This window comes from Petaurus breviceps, unplaced genomic scaffold, assembly GCF_028583685.1.
Source record: "Petaurus breviceps papuanus isolate PSGF00001 unplaced genomic scaffold, PetGlider_PUasm1.0 90897, whole genome shotgun sequence".
In the NCBI taxonomy this organism is placed as follows: domain Eukaryota; kingdom Metazoa; phylum Chordata; class Mammalia; order Diprotodontia; family Petauridae; genus Petaurus; species Petaurus breviceps.
The window spans coordinates 1,596,275-1,617,687 of NW_027187374.1; the positions used below are offsets into that span (position 1 = coordinate 1,596,275).

At 39.0% G+C, this 21,413-nt stretch overlaps 1 protein-coding gene and 1 pseudogene across 1 annotated transcript in view; both read left to right on the forward strand.

The window, feature by feature from the left end:
- AGPAT3 (1-acylglycerol-3-phosphate O-acyltransferase 3) overlaps positions 1-21,413 on the forward strand; it is a 182,162-nt gene that overhangs the window by 133,275 nt on the left and 27,474 nt on the right. The window contains exons 3-4 of the mRNA XM_069074846.1: positions 8,364-8,590; positions 20,319-20,488. Of these exons, the coding sequence (XP_068930947.1) occupies positions 8,413-8,590; positions 20,319-20,488 (348 nt within the window). The 5' untranslated portion in view covers positions 8,364-8,412. The remainder of the gene's footprint in view (positions 1-8,363; positions 8,591-20,318; positions 20,489-21,413) is intronic.
- Positions 3,205-6,040, forward strand: LOC138151315 (pyruvate dehydrogenase E1 component subunit alpha, somatic form, mitochondrial pseudogene; annotated as a pseudogene).

The following is a 21,413-nucleotide window of genomic DNA, read 5'->3' on the forward strand; positions in this document are numbered from 1 at the left end:
TATCCCCTCTTCCAATCTGTTCTCTCCCATATTTTCTCCCATACCCCTTTCAACTTTTCCAGTAGGGCATGGTGGATCTCTATGCCCCAGAGCCTGTATATCTTATTTCCCAATTACATGTAAAATAGTATTAATAATAGTATATACATATGTATGTGTGTGTGTGTATATATTTGATTTTAAAACTTTGAATTCCAGATTAATTCCCTTCCTCCCTTGTCACCCACCCTTACTGGGAAGATAAGCAGTTCAGTATAGGTTGTACATGTGTGGCTAATGCAAAACAATAACATAGTACCATGTTTCCCCGATAATAAGACCTATCCTGAAAATGAGCCCTCCCCTTACTGTGTAAGATTCCTCTAAAATAAGCCCTCCCCCAAAAATAAGCCCTATTGAGATTGCTACTGTAGTGAAGGTGATCCCCTGCCCTACACACTACATTACAGTACCCTCTGTATGCACCGTCCCCCCCCACCACCCGGGTGAAATGCATGCCGCGCTCCGAGCTACATCCAATCAGAGCTGCAGCAGTGAGCACGTCATCCTGTTCTTTATTGAATTCATTATTGAATAAAGGTACATTTTTTTGTTCACATTTACCTGTTTATTAAAATTGCTGTCAATGTTCATTAAAATAAGCCCTCCCCTGAAAATAAGCCCTCTGGTGTTTTTCTGTCCAAAAAAATAATAAGACAGTGTCTTATTATCGGGGAAACACGGTAGATATATTGTAAAAGACTGACTATATTTCCCTCCCTCCTATCCCACCTCCCACTTGTTCTATTCTCTACTTTGATCTTGTCCCTTTTCAAAAGTGGGTGCTTCCAAATTCCCTCCCTGCCAGCCTTCCATCATCTCCCCTCTCATCCCCTTCCCCTCTACTCTCCTGTAGGGTGAGATACCCTATTTAGTGTGTATTTCATTCTCTCCCCAAGCCAAATTCCGCGGGGATAAGGTTGACCCATTCCCTTCTGCCTTCCTATTCTTCCCCTCCATTGTAACCATTTTCCCTTGCCTCTTCTATATGAGATGGTTTACCCCATTCTGTCTCTCCCCATCTCCTCTCATTATATTCCTCTCTCACCTCTTAATTTCACCTTTTAAGTCTCATCCCTTCCTGTTAACTTGGTCATGTGCCCTCTATGTATATCTGTAAATATATATATGCACATTCACATATGTATTCATATATACCCTCATATATAAACATATATATTTCTATTCCCTTCAACTATTTTCATGCTGAGAAAAGTTTCATAAGTTACAATTATTGTTTTTCCATGTAGGAATGTTAATAGTTCAATTTTGATAAATTCCTTTTGATTTCTTTTCCCTGTTTACCTTCTCATACTTCTCTTGCTTCTTGTATTTGAATGTCAGATTTTTTATTCAACTCTGGTTTTTTCATCAAGAATGCTTGAAAGTCCTCTATTCCACTGAATGACTATATTTTCTCCTGAAACATGATACTCATTTTTGCTGGGTAGGTGATTCTTGGTTTTAATCCCAGCTCCTTTGACCTCCAGAATATCATATTCCAAGCCCATCAATCCCTCAGTGTAGGAGCTGCCAGATCCTGGGTTATCCTGATTGTGTTTCCATAATATTAAAACTGTTTCTTCCTGGCTGCTTGTAATAATCTCTCCTTAATCTGGGAATTCTGGAACCTGGCTATAATATTCCTAGGAGTTTTCTTTTTGGGATCTTTTCCAAGAGGTGATCGGTAGATTCTTTCAACCTCTATTTTGCCCTCTGGTTCTAAAACATCAGGGCAGTTTTCTTTGAGAACTTCCTGGAGGATGATTTCTAGATTCTTACTTTGATCATGGCTTTTAGGTAGTCCAATAATTTTAAAATTATCTCTCCTGGATCTATTTTACAGGTCAGTGGTTTTTCCCATGAGATATTTCACATTGCATCCTATTCTTTCATTTGTTTGGATCTGTTTAACAGCATCTTGATTTCTCATAAAGTCATTAGCTTCCATTTGCTCCAGTCTAATTCTGAAGCAATGATTCTCCTCATTGAGCTTTTGAGATTATTTTTCCATCTGGCAAATTCGACTTTTTAAGGTATTCTTCTCCTCATTGCCTTTTTGAGCCTCTTTTGCCATTTGAGTTAGTCTGTTTTTTAAGGTGGTATTTTCCTCAGTCAGGCTGTTGACTCTCATTTCATAATTTTCTTGCATTGTTCTCATTTCTCTTCCCAATTTTTCCTCCACTTCTCTTATCTGCTTCTTAAGGTCCTCTGTGGCCTGTAACCAGCTTGTATTTTCCTTTGAAGCTTTTGGTGCAGGAGTTCTGACTTCACTGTCTTCCTTCTGTTCCGTGCTTTGCTCCTTGTTGTCCCCAAAATAGGAGTGTAATGTTGCAATCTTCTGTCTGCTTTGTTTCCTTTGCCTGGTCATGTCGCCCCTCAGTCACTTTATCCCTGGGCTTTTTGCCACAGTAGGACTCTGCCACCAGACAGGGAGCTTTCATCCCAAATATTGGGGTTTTCTCAGCCACTCAGGTATTAGTTGGGTGCCCTCTCTGAGGTCTCCACACAAGCTGGACACACACCCCAGGACCTCCATCCTAGACTGCAATCCAGATCCAAGCAGGTTAAAGCAAGAGCGATTACCCCTCAGACTAGTCGCTTGGTCCCCCTATACTCCTGCAGGCCAGGAGCTGAAGCTGCCGCGTGGAGCTGGCTGGTTGTGCCAGGTGTCTCAGCAGCTTCTCACCCTGGGGGCAAAAGCCCACCCACTCCCACTTACTGGGTTCCAAAGTCCAGACTGCACTGACCTCTCACTTTGTCCTTTATATCTATGTGTTGATAATTCTGGAAATGGCCACAGCTGCTGCTCATCTGGAGTCCCTCTGGCCGGTGGCTGGTCAGACCTACCCTGGGGCTAAAGCCTCAGAGTGGGGCTGGGCTCAGCTCCCAGAGTGCTGTGCTTGCCGATTCCTGGAGGTTAGCTTCTCTGTGTCATTTTGTGGGTTCTGCAGCTCCAAAGTTTTTTCAGAGTCCCCTTTTTATATTGATTGGGAAAGTGAAAGCCTGAGCCTTTTGGAGGTCACTATTTCTACTCCACCACCTTGAGTCTGCCCCCCAGATCTAAAAATTCTTGACAGGCTCAATGAATGAGACTAAATCCAATAGAGAGAATTCTCTCCCTTCCCAACCCTCCCTCCTGGGGAAGGATACATTAGCTGCAGGTTCTCAAAGGAGACTCAGGACATTGTACTCTCCTGTCCCTCCACCTTGGGGTACTGCTCCATGAAGTAATTGCTCACTGTGGTTTTCATGATAAATGCTACCCAGAAACCAACTGGAAGAGTGTTATTGGCAGCATGTAACTTTGTAAATGATGCTTCATTTGCTATTGACATATGATATTTATCGACTCAAAGAGGGCTCTCCTGACACAATAGTTCTCACAAGAGAGGAGAGCCTCAAGTACTACAAAACAGGGTAGACTGTGGGGTGGAATTGAAAGCAGATCATTTGTGTAAGCATAGTATCATACATGGTTTCTGTCACTTGCATGATGGTCAAGAAGCTTGTTGTGTGGGGCTTCAAACTGGTATAAATCCCTCAGATCATGTGATAACAGCCTATTGACTTCTTTCTTTACTTATACTCATGGTCTTCCATTAGAGAAGTTCTGGTAGAGTTTTCAGTACAAAGAGAAGAGGAGGATTGATGTGTATGTATGCCAAGAATTTCTAATGGTGGCAGTGGCATTGTTGGGGCTCAGGTAGCTCTGGGAGCTCGTATTGACCTGGCTTATAAGTATATTGGAACAGATGAGGCCTGTTTGATTTTGTACACAGAAGTTGCTCCTAATAAAGGCCAGATATTTGAAGCTTACAACATGGCAGTTTTGTGGAAATTACCTTATATTTTTAATTGTGAGAATAATCAATATGAAATGGGAACATCTGTAGACAGCAGCAGCTTGCACCGACTACTACAGAGAGAATAAGAGTTTTAAGAATAAGGGTAGATGGCGGGGATGTTCTGTGTGCCCCTGCATCAGCAAAAATTGCAACTACCTATTGCATATCAGGAAAGGGCCCCAGGCTGATGGAACTGCAGACCATATCATTATTATGGATACAACATGAGTGACCCTGGGTTTGGTTATACTAGGGAAGAAATTCAGGAAGGGAGGAACAAGAGTAACCCTGTCATACTCCTCGATGATAACATGGTGAACAACATACCTTCCAGTTTGCTGCAACTGATCCAGAACCATCATTGGAAGAATTAGGCTATCAGATCTATTCCAGAGAAGCACCTTTTGAGATTTGTTATGTGTATCCTGGAAGTACAAATCTTTCAGCTAAAAGCAGAGTGTATGTGTGGAAACAATTATAAGGTCATTAATCATATTAATTAATTAATCTTGTTGACTTTAAGAAACTGATTGTTAGGTTTAAGTATTCTTAGCTTTCTTAAGGAAAGGTTGAAAGCTGCAAAAATAAAAACATTTTAAACTGTCATTAAAGGATACTAATTGTATACATTAAATTCAAGGGATACTTCTAGTTACTAGATACTACCTGCTGTAGCTATTCATTGTTTCACTAAAAGAACCTAACCAATTAAAAAACTTCAATAGAGAGAATTGTAAAATTCTATACTTAGGTTAAAAAATTAAGTGCAGGAGTTATGGTTAACCTGGAAGTTCATTTGAAAAGAATCTTGAAGTTTTGGATTTAACAGTTTATGTGGTAGTCAACAACACTAATTCTTTGTCTCCTTTGAGAGGCATATCATCCAGACCATAGGAAATAAGGAGTAATGTGTTACATTTTGGGTACCATATTTTTAGAAAGACATAGCTAATCTGAAGAATTTCAAGAGGATAGTGGCCACAATGATCAATCAACAAGCATTTATTAAATGTCTATTATGTGCCAGGCAATGGGAATATAGATTCAAAGAATGAAATAATCCCAACTCAACAGGAATTTACATTTTAATGGGTAAGACAAGAAATACATGTATAAGTATATACCCAATAAATACAAAGAGAATTATTACAAAGTAGTCTGGGAAGGAGAAACCTGGTATTTGTGGGATTAGGAAAAGATCTTGTAGAAAATGGTTCTTGAACTGCATTTTGAGGAAAGAGAAGGATTATATGAATTGAAGGTAAGGAGGGAGTGTATTTTAAGGCATATAGGATGACCAGTGCAAAAACTGATGGAGTGTTATATGTGAGGAACAGAGAGAAGGTCAGTTTGGATGGATTCCAGAATGTAGGAAATTGGAAAGAGTTTGGGACCAGAACTTGATGCATTCTGGCCCGTCTCTTCACCACTGGACAAAACCTTTGCTTGTGGTCCCTTGTATACTGAGCCGGGACCAGGTGCAGGTATGATTTTTACCTTCATTGCCACTTCCAGATTCTCTTCTAGCACCGTCTCTCAGCAATCTCTTTTTCCTTTGAATTCCATGAAGAAGTGGTCCTTTCTCTTGCTAAGGCAAACCCCTGTATGTCCACAAGGGATCCCATTCCATCTGGTCTTCCCCAGCAGATTGCTCTATCATCCTTACTTTCTCACTTATCTTCATTGTCTTTGTACTGACTGCTTCCCTACTGTCTACAAATGTGCCCATTTCTCCCACACTCTCAAAAATCCCTGACCTGATCCATTCATCCCCACTAGCTATCTTGCTGCCTTTTGTTGTTAAACAACTTGAGAAGGCTGCCTACAGTCTGTTTCTTCTTTACTCTTTACAGTCTGACTTCCTACCTCATTCACTTGAAACTACTCTCTCCAACATTATGAACATTTTCTTTTTAAAAAATGTTTAATCTTTACTTTAGTTTTCAACATTCACTTTTATATGATTTTTGAGTTCCAAATTTTTTTTCCCCCTACCCACCCACCTCCCCAAGTCGGCATGCAATCTGATATAGGCTATACATGTACAGTCATATTAAACATAATTCCACATTAGTCATGTTGTGAAAGAAGAATCAGAACAAAAAGAAAAACCACAAGAAAGAAAAAAAAGAAAATAGTGTTCTTCCATCTACACTTAGACTTCCTAGTTCTTTCTCTGGATGTGAATAACATATTCCATCTTGATTCTTTTGGGATTGTCTTAGAAGGGCTAAGTCTATCAAAGTTGGTCATCATACAGTGTTGCTGTCACTACGTACAATGTTTTTCTGGTTCTGCTCACTTCACTCAGCATCTTGAACAGTTTCTTAACTGCCAAGTCTAATGACTTTTCCCTCAACCTTCTTCCTTCTTAATTACTGTAACCTTTGAAATAGTCACCCTCTTTTTGATATTATTTTCTCTCTAGATTTTCATGACACTGCTCTCTCTTGATGCTCTTCCTACCCGTCTCTCCTCAGTCTACTTTGATGGATCTTCATTCAGGTTACACCCAATAACTATGAGGCTCTGTCCTAGGTCCTCTTTTATTCTCTCTCTCTATTATTTTGCTTGGTAAGCTCATCGATTCCCATGGATTCAACTGTCAAATCTATGAAGATGATACTCAGAACTATATGTGTAGCCCTAACCTCTTTCCTGACCTTAAGATTTGTATCTCCAAGATGACCCAAAGACATTTCCAAAATTGAACTCATTGGCTTTAAACCCAAATCCCTACCTCTTCATTTCCACCAAGATTTTGAGTTACAAGTTTTCTCCCCATCTCTCCCCTACCCTCTACCCTGAGATGGCAAGCATATTGAATACCCCTTCCTCTAGTCTGCCCTCTCTTATATCCCACTCCATTCCTCCCTTACTTTCTTGTAGGGCAAGGTATATTAGATATAAAATTTCCTTTTTAAAAAGGAAAGGAAAAACCGTCTATGATCCAGAGTCCTCTACAGAGGTAGAAGATAGGCTTTTGGGTCTGGTGGTAGTGGGAATACATGCACATATAATGAAGGGAACGGATGCTGGATTGACAGTCAGGGCTCTTGTCCAGACACCTAACAGTGTTAGAGAAGTGGTTATAGATAAGAGATGTTACAAAGGTGGAATTGACAGGACATGGCAACTTATTGCATATGAGGAGGGTTGTATGAGAGTGAGAAATAAAAGATGACCTAGCTTGTAAGATGGGGTGACTGTAAGGATAGTAGAACATGCCATGATAATAGGGAAGCTGAAAAGAAGGGAGAATTTAGGGGTAAAGATGATAAGTTCAGTTTTGGATAAGTTGAATTTTAGATATCTGTAGGATAAAGAAGTCCAATAGGCAGTTGGAGGTGTAAGTCTGGAGATCAGGAAAGAGGTTGGAGCTGGACAAATCATTCTGATTATCATCTGCTTAGAGACTAACTGAAGTGTGGTAGCTGAGGAGCTCACCGAGTGAAATAGTGTAGAGGGCCAAGAGAAGAGGGCCTAGGACAGACGGTTAGGAGCAATCCATTGTTATGGGTGTGGCCTGAAGTCCATCAAAGGAAAATGAGGAGTAGTCAGATAGCTAGGAGAAGAATCAGGAGGGAGTACTATCACAGAAATCTAGAAAGAAGAGAGCATCAAAGAGAAGAGGGTATAATGTCAGAGGCTACAGAGAGAACAAAGAAGATGAGATAGAGGTAATTAAGAGATTGTTAATAACAATAGTTTTGTTTGAATGATGAAGTCAAACTTCTCAGAAGCCAAACTTCACAGAGGAAATAACTGACAAGTCGATATCTTTATTCATTAAAATTCTTTAGATGCAGGTGTGCTGCAAGGGATAGAGACAGGTACTAGACCTGTGATTTCACTGGGGTTGGAACTTCCTTTACCAGTGTTGGTTAGCATCTTTTCTTCAACTTAAAGTATTAGTGTTTTAGTGCCCTCCAAGTGACTTGGCCCCAAGACCAACTCTATCCATAAGCCATATTGTGTCTGCAATATGTAGTAGCTGCAAAGGATATTTAATTATATTTTTGTTTTATTATTGAGTCTATAATAATTTTTTTAAAAGAACATGATGGTTCAGGATCATTGTCCTAAGGTGAGTTGTGGCAATAAATAGGAGCCCTTTAAATTTTTTTCATTGTTTACACACTAGCCTTTCAGCTGAAAGAGTCTCAACTTAGTATAAGAAGACCTGGATTCTAGTCCTGACTATGATTTATTATCCATAATCATGTGCATAATTGCTTAATTTCTCCAATCCTCATTGCTTATTTCATTATTGCTTAACTTCTCTGAACTTGTTTTCTCAGTTATAAAATAAGAGTCTTAAGTACTTCTGATAAGGTTCTTGTGAGGAAAGTGCTTTGTGAACGCATTTTAAAGTTTTGTATAAATGTGGGCTACTAGTATTAGTAGCTATCCTTCATTGTTATTATCATTGTGATGCCCTGGAAAACATCATTAAAACACTTTTCCTCTTTTCAGGACATCTGTGCTAAGTGAAGGACCCTGCACCCACTATTAAGGGATTACCATGGGCCTACTTGCATTTCTGAAGACTCAGTTTGTTGTACACCTGCTCATTGGGTTTGTCTTTGTTGTAAGCGGGCTTATCATTAACTTCATCCAGCTGTTCACCCTTGTCCTCTGGCCTATCAACAAGCAGTTTTACCGAAGAGTAAATTGTCGCCTTTCCTACTCACTATGGAGCCGTGAGTATTTTTTTGAATTGTGGAAGAACTAGATATTTTAGATCTAACATAGCTATTGAATTGGTTACAATTGCAAATAAACCATTTTCCAGCCCTTAGCATGCTGAGATCACTTGGACATAATTTATAATACTGAATATATTTTTGTAAAGCAGAAGCTATAAAACTTTAGCCAGTAGAAATGTCCTAGAAATAGGGTTTAATTAGTGAGCATTGTAAGTTGATAAAATGTATTCTACAGCTTAAGAGGTTACTTTATTCCTTTAAAGTTTGGTTTAGAATACCCTCTTTGTCATTCTCTCAACCATAGATTTGCAAGCAGGACACTTTCTTCTTTCATCAATGACATCCACATCTGGAATATCTTTCTCTTCACTGCATCCCCTTTCATAATCTCTTCAGTAGTCACACTAATGACCCTGGCCCCTTGTAGTGCCAATGCAATATTTACAGCGCCCACAATCACAAGAAGGACTGTGACTATAAGTATCGCATAATGGTCAATTGCAAAATATACCAAACTCTGCAGATAGAGGATAGAACTGAAGCATTATTCAGACACCAGAAAACCAAATCCCAAAACCAGTAAGCTGATTCCATCATAGTACCAAAGATATTCAGAAGCTATAATAACTCTGAGAGCCACAGCATTCTTCAGCCTACCCACATACCAATACAAGATCAATATTTACTTACAAATCTATCTCCGTAATGAGCATCCTCTTTCCCTCACCATCTCACTAGCATTGACTACCAGCTTCCTGTGGGCTCTGCTTCCCTTCAGCAAACTCCTTAAACCACAGGCTCCATGTGACTGTATTTAGCCTATTAGGGTATAGAGTTTATCCCCACAGCAGGGAAGCTTCCTGTGGGCTACACCCTTCAGCAAATTCCCTCCATCACAAGCTCCATGTGATTACACTCAGGCAGAGTTTACTTTCAGAGCAGGGGAGGTCTTCAAACTCCTCCCTAGGTCTGTTAAGGGTCAGGGAAGATCTTCAAATTCCCATTCCCATCATACCCCTCAACTTCCTTCAACAAAAAATTATTAGTTTACAACATTCTGTTCCACAGGTTTTTGAGTTTCAAATTTTCCCCCTTTCCCCCCAGCCCTTGGCAGCTTGTAATCCAATATAGGTTCTATATATACCTTCACATTAAACATTAGTTAAGTTGTAAAGAAGAATTATAACCAGTGGAATGAATAATGAGGAAGAGGAAACAAAACAAAATGAAAAAGAGAGAGAGCAAGTAGTTTGCTTCAGTCTGTATTTAGACTCCATAATTCTTTGGATGTGAATAGCTTTTTCCATCATGAGTCCTTTGGAGTAGTCTTATAACCTTGCATTGCTGAGATGAGCCCAGTCTGTCAAAGTCAGTCATCACAGATACCATGTGTCTGTAATTGTGTACAATGTTCTCCTGGTTCTTCTCCCCTCCCTCAACTTCTTAATCTCTAATTCCACACCTCCGTCTCATTCTGACTCAACATTTTATAGGGATGGTCACACTCTAGATCTCTATGATCACTCACAGCTCTTCCTCTTCCAAGATCCTGAACTTCAAAATACCCTTGACTGAAATTTCTTGTCCTTCTACCTCTCACACAGCCTCCTTCATCTTACACATGCCATTCAATCATTGTGACTGCCTGGTTCCTCTGTTCTCCCTGCCCATCACCCCTATGCTAGTACCACCCTCTCTTCCTCCTTAACATTTTAAAACTACAATTACCTGCTTCACTGAGCTCTTCTCCCTCCATTCTCCCATGTACTTTCACACTTTCTAATACCTGCTACTACCCAAGCCTGTCTTATACACCATCTCCCTTCCCTGCTATCATGCCTGAGTTCTACTAGAGAAAGTCAGCTAAGTGTGCTAAGTCCACTAACAATTTGTACTATCAGCTTTTAACTGGTCCTGCTGTTATACATCAATACTTTTATTGTATTTTTTGGAGGGGGGAGGGCAGGGCAGTTGGGGTTAAGTGACTTGCCCAAGGTCACACAGCCAGTAAATGTGTCAAGTGTCTGAGGCCAAATTTGAAATCAGGTCCTCTTGACTCCAGGGCTGGTGCTCTATTCACTGCGCCACCTAGCTGCCCCATCATCAGTTCTTTTATTAATCTATGACCGACTCCCTATCACAATTCCTGTCATCTGTGTTTAAGTCACAGAATTAAGGACTTGGAAAGAACTTCATCAGCCATCTAATTGACCCACTGATGAAAAAAAGAATCCCCACTACACTCTGCCTAATAAGTTGCCTGAAGCCCTCTGGAGAGGAGCAAACGTTATAGCATTTCAAAGCAACCTATTCCAGTTTTGGATAGCAAATACATTTTTCACATCAAGCTTAAATTTGCCTCTTTGCAACTTTTTTTTTTTTTAAAGCAATAGGGGTTAAGTAACTTGCTCAAGGTTACACAGCCAGTCATTTCTGGGTGTGGTGCTGAGTATTGGAGCCCGGATTTGATCCCCAGGTCCTCCCGACACTGGAGCCGGTGCTCTTACTCTCTGAGCCACCTGGCCGCCCCCTCTTTGCAACTTTCACCTGTTGCTCCTAGTTTTTGTTCTCAGGAGCCAAAAAACCCAAATCTAATCCCTATTACACATAGAAGCCTTCCCAGTACCTGTAATTATCTGTAATATCCCCTTCTTCTGCACCTCTAGAATCTTCTCTTCTTCAGTTTGGACAACTCCAGTTCCTTAAACATGTCTTATGTGGCATAGACTTGAGCAGTATGGTGCAATGCAGAAATTCTTCATCTTTTTTGTCATCTTTGGCTGTCTGGTGAAGTCTCTGGACCCTTTCTCAGAATGATGGTTTTAAATATATAAAACAAAATACCTGGGATTACAAAGGAAACCAATTGTATTGAAATACACCTATCAAAAATATTTTTTTAAGTTCACCTACCCCAGGTTAACAACATTCCGATAGTAAAAAGAGAATTGGTTCTGGATTTAGAGACTCTGGATTCAAATTCCACTTCTCACATGTACTTATTATGGGATGTTTTCAAGTCATTTATCCTCCCTGGGCCTCAGTTTCCTCATCTGTAAAAACATGGGGGCTGGAGTAGATCAGCCTTTGAGGTCCCTTCCATCCCTAAGTCTGTGATCTTATGATTCTTTCACCATCCTGGCTGTCCTCCTCTGGACACCGTCTGGCTTATTGGTGTCTTGTAAAATGTTGTTCTCAGAAGGGATCACAAAAGAACTGACTTTAGGTTCTAGAATTCTTACTAGGGCAGAGGACAGTGAGATTCTCACATCCTTATTACAGGAAACTCTGCCTCTCATTGCAATCCAAGATGGCATTAACCTTTTTGACCTCCATGTCACACATGGAAGTCAACATGGCTCATGTTGAACTTGCCATCCACTAAAACATTGAGGTCTTTAGCCACACCTTCACCATGTTGTACTTGTGGATTTGATTTCTGGAATCCCGAGTGTAACACTATACACTTATTACTATAAAATTTCATCCTAATAGATTCAAAAAATTTATCAAGCCTTATCAAGATCTCATGAGATAGCCTGTTGTTCAGTATATTAGCTATCTCTCCTAGAATTGTGCCATCTCCAAATTTGATAAGCTTATTCAGTTCCATGGCAGTCAAACTACTAAAGAATTTTTTATAGGGCTAGAAAAAATAATAATGAAATTCATGAAAAAACAAAAAGGTAAAGAGTATCAGGGGAATTGATAAAAAAAAAAAAGTGAAGGAAGGCTGCTTCCCAGTACCAGATCTTAAACTACACTGCAAAACAGTAATCACTAAAACAAATCTGCATCTGGATAAGAGAGGTTGATTGATAGAATAGATTAAGTACACAATATACAGAAGTAATTAACTATAGTAATTTAGTTTTGATAGCTCACTATTTTTTTTTTTGTTTTTGCTATTGATATGGTCAACTATGCTGATAGTTTTCCTAATACTGAACTAGTCCTGAATTCCTGGTATGAATCCAGTCTGGTCAAAATGTATGATCTTTGTGATATACTGCTGTAGTCTTGTTCCTGTGTTTGTATTGGAAGTTTTTAATGGTCTAATACATGACTAATTTTTGTGATAATGCCATGTACAGCTAAGTAAAAAGTATATTTCTTTCTATTACCATTCAGTTTTTTTCTCAGAGGTCTATCATATCTAACTTTTCTGAAAGCCTATTTATATCCTTATCTTCTTTCTTACTTATTTTATGGTTAGATTTTTCTAGTTCTAAGGGAGATAAACTGAACCCTTCCACTAATATACTTTTACTGTTTTATTTCCTTCTGTAACTCATTTAACTTTTCCTTTAAGAATTTAGATGCTGAGGGGTGGCCAGGTAGCACAGCGAGTAAGAGCACCGGCTCCAGTGTCGGGATGACAGGTGGATCGAATCCGGGTCCAGACACTTATTACTCACCCAGAAACACCTGGCCATGTAACCTTGAGCAAGCTACTTAACCCCAGTTGCTTAGGGGTGGCCAGGTGGCTCAGCGAATAAGAGCACCAGCTCCAGTGTCAGGATGACCTGGGGATCAAATCTGAGCTCAGATACTCAGCACTACACCCAGAAATAACTGGCCATGTAAACTTGAGCAAGTTACTTAACCCCGATTGCTTAAAAAAAAAGAATTTAGATGCTGGGCAACTAGGTAGCTCAATGAATAGAGCACTGGCCATGGAGTCAGGAGGACCTGAGTTCAAATATGGCCTCAGACCCTTAACACTTACTAGCCATGTGACCTTGGGCAAGTCATTTAACCCCAATTGCCCTCCAAAAAGGAAAATAAAAGAATTTAGATGCTATGCCCTTTGGTGCATATATGTTTGTTCAGCATACTGCATATAGTAGGAGCTTAAGAAATGTTTATTGCCCAGCAATGTATCCCTTGTTTGAATGTTCAGAATCTTTTATTCAGTAGGTGGTAAAACCCTAACAATATGACTTCTGGATTGGTCTTTTGGAAATCATTTTAATTTGTAAATCCTGTCAACCTTACATGGATAACTAGATTTTCTTGAGTAAAATGATAGCTCTGGTTGCAACATTATCCCTTTCCCAATTCACCAGCCACAGAATACAGGTGTAAGATTTTCAAAAGAAGAAAAATCTTTATAGAATTTTTCTAGTCATTTATGGTAATGTGCCTTTTGGTTTCACTGTGACTATTATGACTCAATAACTTAGACTTAAGTTATGACTTAGTCCAGACATACAAGTGATAGGGCTGTTTCTCTTCTCTTTATTTTGGTGAAAACCTTTTGACTTTTGAATGAGAGGGAGAATTTGTTCCTAATATGGCTTATAAAATGTCATTTTGTATACGTTTGCTCGTGTAGCACATGTACCTATATGCATGGCAAGAGTAGCATTAACAAATTATAGTAAGATAGTGAGCTCCATAAAACACTGGTAATAGTATTATTTTACTTTGGTGTATTTGATTTTAGCCTCCACTGGAACAAAACAACTCAACCAAACTTTCTTAATTATACATAAAAGTTGTCCGGTTTTCCCATTAATACCATGTAAAGAATCTACTAAACACATTGTAGATATTTTTCTTTTTTTCCCCATATCAAAAGTATCAGTGTGTCCCTTATACTATATTTATATTAATTCTTATTTTATTACATGATTAGGCTACCTCCCTTCTTGGTCACAAATGTCCTAAATAACTTCTTTCACACAGCTTGTTATGTGTAAGTAATCATTATTATATAGGGTGTATATACCCACCCTAGGGCAGTTAGGTGACTCAGTGGATAAAATACTGGACCTGGAGTTAGGAAGACTCATCTTCCAGAATTCAAATCTGGTCTCAGAAACTTACTGGCTGTGTGACCTTGGGAAAGTCACTTAACTCTGTTTGCCTCATGAGGCAATGAGGCAATAAAATGAGCTGGAGAAGGAAATGGCAAATCACTCTAGTATCTTTGCCAAAAAAACCCCAAGTGGGGTCATGAAAAGTCAGACACAACTAAAAATGACTGAACAACAAGCTATACATAAGGATCTCAGTGGACTTCCTAGTGACTTAGTTTTTAAAATGTAGTATTATCTATGTTTCATTGCATTTATTGGGGTGATAATTAAAGAGGGAGTTACTGGAGTTTCATGTGAGAGGAAATTACCACTTTTTTTCTAGTTAAGAAAGACTTTCTGGACAAGGGTGATAAGTTTTACAGCTGAAAGATGAAGGAATGAAAGCTTGTGGAATTAAGAAATGTGGTGTGGGAGAAGAGGTAGGTGGGAGTGAGCTGATAAGATGAAAGGAATCATTGAGTAAGCCAGGAGTTTTTTTCTTTCAACTTTTTTTCATTGAGCACTTTTGCTAAATGAGTGGTAGGAAAAAAATATTACAGGGTTCAGGCCATTGTTTCCTGGGCAGTTATGGCTGAGGTGTCTCAAAATTAGCAAAGAAATTTCAGTTCCCTTTAATCCAAAACAATATATGTTATTCATCACCCACTTGATAGAGGGAAAGAGGATATTGTGAAATTAGATTAATAAGGGGTTGTAATAATTAACAAATCATTCCATATTTATTAAACACCTACTGTGTATTAGGCACTGTGCTGAGTAAGCACTGGAGGTACAAAAAAAGACAAAAGACTGTCCCTGCCCTCAAGGAGCTCACGGTCTAATGGGAGAGATAACAAACAAAGAATATATACCTACACACATACACACACACACATACACACAGAGGATATATGGGAAATAATTAACAGAGGGATGACACTAGAATTAAGAGGAGTTGGAAAAGGCTTCCTGTAGAAGATGGTGTTTTAGTTGGGACTTAAAGAAAGCCAGGGGAAGCAGCAGGCAGAGGTGAAGAGGGAGAGAGCTCCAAGTGTCTCCCAAGACAGCCAAAGAAAATGCCCAGAGCCAAGGGATGGAGTGTGTTGGTTGTGGAAGAGCACTGGATCAAAGAGAATTGACATTCAAACCCTTCATAATTGAGCTCTCTCCAACCTTTTAAGTTTTCTGACACTTTACTCCTTGACACATCTCTTTGAGAGAATAGTTTCAATGGAAAAATAAGGCTGAAAGCTAGTTTGTTGGGTTTGAGAAGAGAGTGAAAGGAGAAAAAAATGAAGTACTTATTGTAGACAGCTTTTTTGAGGAGTTTGGGGGATGGAAGGATCAAGTGAAGATTTTTTTCAGGATGGAGAAGACGATATAGGCATGTTTATAGGAAAGTAGAGAATTAGTAAACAGAGAGAGATTGAAAATAAGTGATAGAGTAGGGGTGCCAGAGGAGGCAGTCTGTTAGAAGACAGGAAGGAATGGGGTCACTTGTGCACATAGAGGAATTTGCCTTGATAAGGAGGAAGGTCACTTCATGTGAGACTGGGGTGAAGGAGAAGGTCATGGTATAAGGCACCTGAATGATAGGAGATGAGGAAGAGGAAACTTTCTTCCTTCTTTGTTGAAGGGCTGTGAAGAAGAAAAGATGAACAGTTTTTCAAGGTTCACAGCATCTGGTTGACAGTGGTGCTTTTACTACAACCTTAATTGTTGCTCTGTTCATTTCCAGGGTCCTTCAGGTCAATACAGCTTGTTCCTCTGAGGGGCATAATCCCACATGTTCTTATATTTATCTTTTTTATCAAAAAACTTCAAAGAAAACCTCTAAAAATTCCTTAATTGTGGCTATTTGTAGGAGTGTTTTCCATGTTTGTGTATTCAAGGTTCCTTGAGAAATAAAATGTCTTCTGTCACTCTAGGTGTTAGCTCATCTTTAACCTACTGCTTTGCTGCCCATACTTCTGTTTTCTGCAAGTATCTGTTTCTCCTTCCTCTGCCTTTCCTACAGCCCCAACTGCTCTTAATTGTCCTTCTTTATTTTTCTAATTAATCCTGTGATTTTTCTTCATGTCCCCATATTTCTGGAGTCTCTAGTTGTTCTTGCAAAGCCAGATTGCTTCTGTAATTCTCTTGTTTTGTTCAACTACTTTTAGAGCTGACATTCTCTGTTGGTTTATGGACTGACTAGGTAGTAAACACACATGGCCATGTGGGAGAACATGCAGCCTTCTGTCTTGAAAACTAGCTGCTGTGAGTTGAACAGAAGAGTTAACACTCATAGATAGATGAAAGAATAAACCTCATTTCCTGGGGTGGAGATTCCTCAAAAATTATAAAAAAAAAAAAGGCTTCTAATTGAATAACACTCAAGAATACTAGTACCTCATTCCTATGTTTGAAATGCTATTAGGTCAGTTACTATTTTTGAAATGCCTTTAGGTCAATACAGTGTATATACTTAATTCCACTACTGTAAGTCACCAGCACAAGATCATACACAGGTATACCTGGCCCATGCTGTGCAGGCCTATGTTCTCCATGTTGGAGGTGAGGAATAATATGAATTTTCCTCAAATATTACCATGCCAAGTATGCCATATGTAAAGATTAAATGAGGATGTTCTGTACTTGGCCAACAGTGACATGCTGCCATACATACACAAACATCTTATGACCACTCCTATATTGAGCATAGCTGACTCAGGCCAGTACCCTGTTAGTTTAGGTTTGGTGTTGGAACAAAAGATTCTTGTAGGTCATCTAAAAGTGAACAAAAGGAGGTTCACTTATATGGCACAGAAAGGAACAAGAATACTGTAGCACAGCCTCCCTGGCCTCCATATAGAAAGCATCTGATCAGCAGGGCAGGCTCTTCTGTGAGATCTTGGGACATTGGCCAAGTTTCCACCTCGATGGGCCTTTTTATACCTCCATTATGGCCAAAAGCCAACTAAGTAGCTGTGTTGAGGGAGGCAACTTTAAACCTTAACTCCCTGGAACAGTCAAGGCCAAGGGACAGCTTTGTTGGAAAAAATAAGGCTTACCCATGAGGGGTAAAGGGACACCATAGTATATAGTAGTCCTATCACAGGTTAATTTTGTGTAATGTGTACATTGAATTGCACTGTGTATGAATATGGAGACAAACTGGCTGCTGAGGTATTTAGCAACATTTGCCTTGGCTGGATCCTAGCTCCCAGCCAAGCTCTTAGTATCTGTCTGATAATAGCAGTCAGTGATCAATAGCAACCCTATTGTCTCAAACTTCTCTTATAGCCAGAGATAGAATAGAGTTCTTTCTCACCTGTTTTAGTAACCCTGTTGTTTCAGAATATTACTTCACACCTTCTTACCCTGCAGTGTTCTTGTTCATGTCTTTACATAAGTCTCCATAAAGGATCTATACTCAGGAAACTTTCCTTTGTTCTTTTAATTTCTCAAGGTTATCAGTATACCATCAGGCTGTCAGTCTGTTCTTATCTTTCAGTTTCAGTGCATGGCCAACCCAGAATCTTTTTTCTAATTGTGCATACCTTTGATTGCCTTTTGTTTAATGTTGCTAGATGGTTCTCTCTCATCATCCCCAACTCTAACTGTTGTTCTGGGGAGCACAGAGCAACTAGGACACTTTAATCAATCAATCAATCAATCAATCAGCTTTCAGTCAATATTTATTAAGTGCCTACTTTAATGTACCAGGTACTGTGCTAAGTGCTAGAGATACAAAAAGAGGCAAAAGATAGTCCTCTGCCCTTAAGGAATTTACAATCTTATGGGAGAGACAACATGCTAACATATATATGCAAAAGAAGCTATGCTAGATAAAAAGGAAATAATTAGGAGGGAGAAATCACTGGAATTAAGAGGGATTAAGGAAGGCTTCCTGTGGTATATCTTTATTCATCACTCTGGGACAAACACAAAGTGAGGGAGTCAAATTCCTAATGCTATTTCTACCTAGTGATTGGAATATCACGTTTTTATATGATCCCTAAAATTAAACTTCTTTTAAAACTGGCAGGAAAGACAAATACTATACACTATGAACAGCAGTTTATCTGTTTATCTTTTGTTTTTGTTCAGCCTGTTTCACAATGAAGAGCCTCCTTTCCTTTGAGGTTCATGACCATTATCTTTTCGCAGTACTAAAAAGTCTCTATGTACCTAATCAATATTTATCTAATTCTAACCCTCTTCTACTTTTTATTCTATGAATTTGTTAATGTAAGTACTTAAACTTTTCCTTCTCTGTATGGATCTCTTTGATGGACCAAGGACTACAATGATTCCTTTTTCCATTATTATAAAGCTCAGTATCCACCAAGCCTTGTAGACTTAGAGCAAAAGATGAAGTAGAAACACTTGCATAAAATCCCCAACCAGTGTCTCCCACAACCTCCTTTCATGGCATTCCATGTGAATTTTTAAAAAAACTTATAATACTCTTACTTATAGTTGTTCTTTTTTTTTTTTACTTCTCCATCAATGTGTCCTGCTATCCTTGATGCACAAACCAGCCTAGAAAAATAAATCAGTATTTTGACTTTGTTCCACATAAGGAAGAGTGGTTCCCCTTTCACTTGTGACAGATATAGAAATCAAGTTCTCCCATCAAATATTTACTGGTCACAAACCCTTTGCCCAGATAACCACATAGGAACTTTCCCACTTAGGTTTAAGAAAGGGGACATTTATAGGCATTGATATGTAGCCTCTCTTTCCAAGTACTTAAATGACATATTTAGGGGATCCAATCATGTATGGGCCTTGTCCTGCTCTCCATACACAGATTCTGTCTAGAATGAATTCTCTTTGTGGTGCTCTTCCTTTAGGATACTGTCCATGAACTCAAATTGCAGAAATGACTATGGGTATTAGGTCATATGAAGCTACCTATTTATTTCTAGGATTTATGAAAGTTATTTCATTACCTTTGTGGTAAAAGCCTGACTTTTGGTCCAACTCAGTATGGGGAACTCCCCACTGACAAAAGAGATTCATCAAAGTTTGGATAGTAGCAACTACATTGTACTTCTCTGTATGTGCTGATTGACCATCAGGTGCAGGAATCCATAATCACCAAGATCTGCTTCCTCATTTCAAGTAGGCTAGTACAGTTTGCTTGGGACCAGTTTAGGTCTGCCTTCCTCCAAACTACTCAGGGGCCCCAAGAAATTGGGAGAGTTGGGGCTCTCTCTGACACTCATAGTAGTGAAATAATCATTCTTCTTAAATCTTACCAAAAGTCTGTTCCTCACCTTAGACTCGTGTAACTTCATAGGTATTATTATCCTCCCCATCCTCAGGGATGCAATGATTCTAGTATCCATTAACTCGTCCCTTTATTCCAAGTGCTGCCTCCTCAGAAACGTAGTATATATTCTTATCCAGAATCAGAATCTTTCCTGTGCCACCTCATCTTACATTAAGTTGGTCTTTAACCCCAAAGTATCCCAAACTGACCATCCAACCTATCCCTCAGGTACGTGGCCTTTGGGTAGAATCTTTTATAGTCATAACAGAGTATTTATTATCTATTATTTAACATTTTTATCAGGTCACATGGCTAGTAAGTGTTAAGTGTCTGAGGCAAGATTTGAACTCAGGTCCTCCTGACTCCAGGGCTGGTGGTCTATTCACTGCACCACCTAGCTGCTCCTGATTCTCAATATAATTGGCTTCCTTTGTAATCTTATGTGTTTTGTTTTCTGCATTTAAAAACATTATTCTGAAAAGGGATACATAGGTTTCACTAGACTACAAAGGTGTGGTGTGGTGGGTTACTTATAAAAAAATCTTTAAAGCACTATCAGCAGTACTCTGATAGAGCAAAGAGGTCAAGTACAAAGACTTTGTATAATTCAACTATGAATGCTATTAATGACCTTCTTTTCCTTTATATTCTCTAGAGTTAGTCATGCTTCTGGAATGGTGGTCAGGTACAGAATGTACTTTATTCACAGATCAGGAAACAGTGGACAAGTTTGGAAAAGAGCATGTGGTCATCATCCTTAATCACAACTTTGAAATTGACTTCCTATGTGGCTGGACCATGTGTGAACGATTTGGTGTATTGGGGGTGAGTAGTTTGAAAATTGAACCAGGAAAAGATGTTTCAAAAATAATTTTATTAAAATGAACAGTAAATAAGTAAAATGTGTGCTTCTGAGAAGTCCTCAGAATTCTGTAGGTCTTCTCTAATGCTTATTTCCCTCATTCTCAGAAGATAGAAAGCAGGCATGTGATTGATAATAAAAACTAGCATTTATAATATCACTTTAAGGTTTGTAAAGCACTTTACATATGTTAAATGCTTTACATTTGACTCTTACAATGACCTGCAAGGTAAGTACTTTTATTTTTCCCATTTTCCAAATGAGGAAACTGAGTTTGAGAGAGATTAAGTGAATTGCCCAGCTAATAAGTGTCTGAGTAAGTTACACAGCTAGTAAGTATCTCGGGCAGAATTTGAACTCAGATCTTCCAGACTTTAAATCCACTACTATATCCACCTAGCCACATAGCTACCTCTGAATTGAATTGAACACATCATTGTTCTAAGCATACTTTAGGTTTTCTTTTTTAATATTTATCCCCTTCATTCCCAGAAGATAGGAAGCAGACATATATTATTAAATTGATTGTGGTATTAACTACAATAACTTTTCTGACACTGTGTAAGTGCTGGGAATACAAAAAGAGATTAAAGATAGTCCCTGCCCTAAAGGAGTTTACAATCTAATGGGAGAGGCAACATGCAAATAAGTATATACAAAGTATGCCATATATAGGATAAGTAGGAAGTAATTAACAGAGGGACTATACAAATTAAGAGGAGTTGGAAAAAGCTTCCTATAAAGGTGGGATTTGGGGGGAGGGGGATGGTACTTGAAAGAAGCCAGGGAAATTATGAGTCAGAATATGGTACAGCCAGAGAGAATGCCTAGAGCTGAGAGATGAAGTGTCTTGTTTGTGGAACAACGAGGAGGCCAATGTCACTGGAT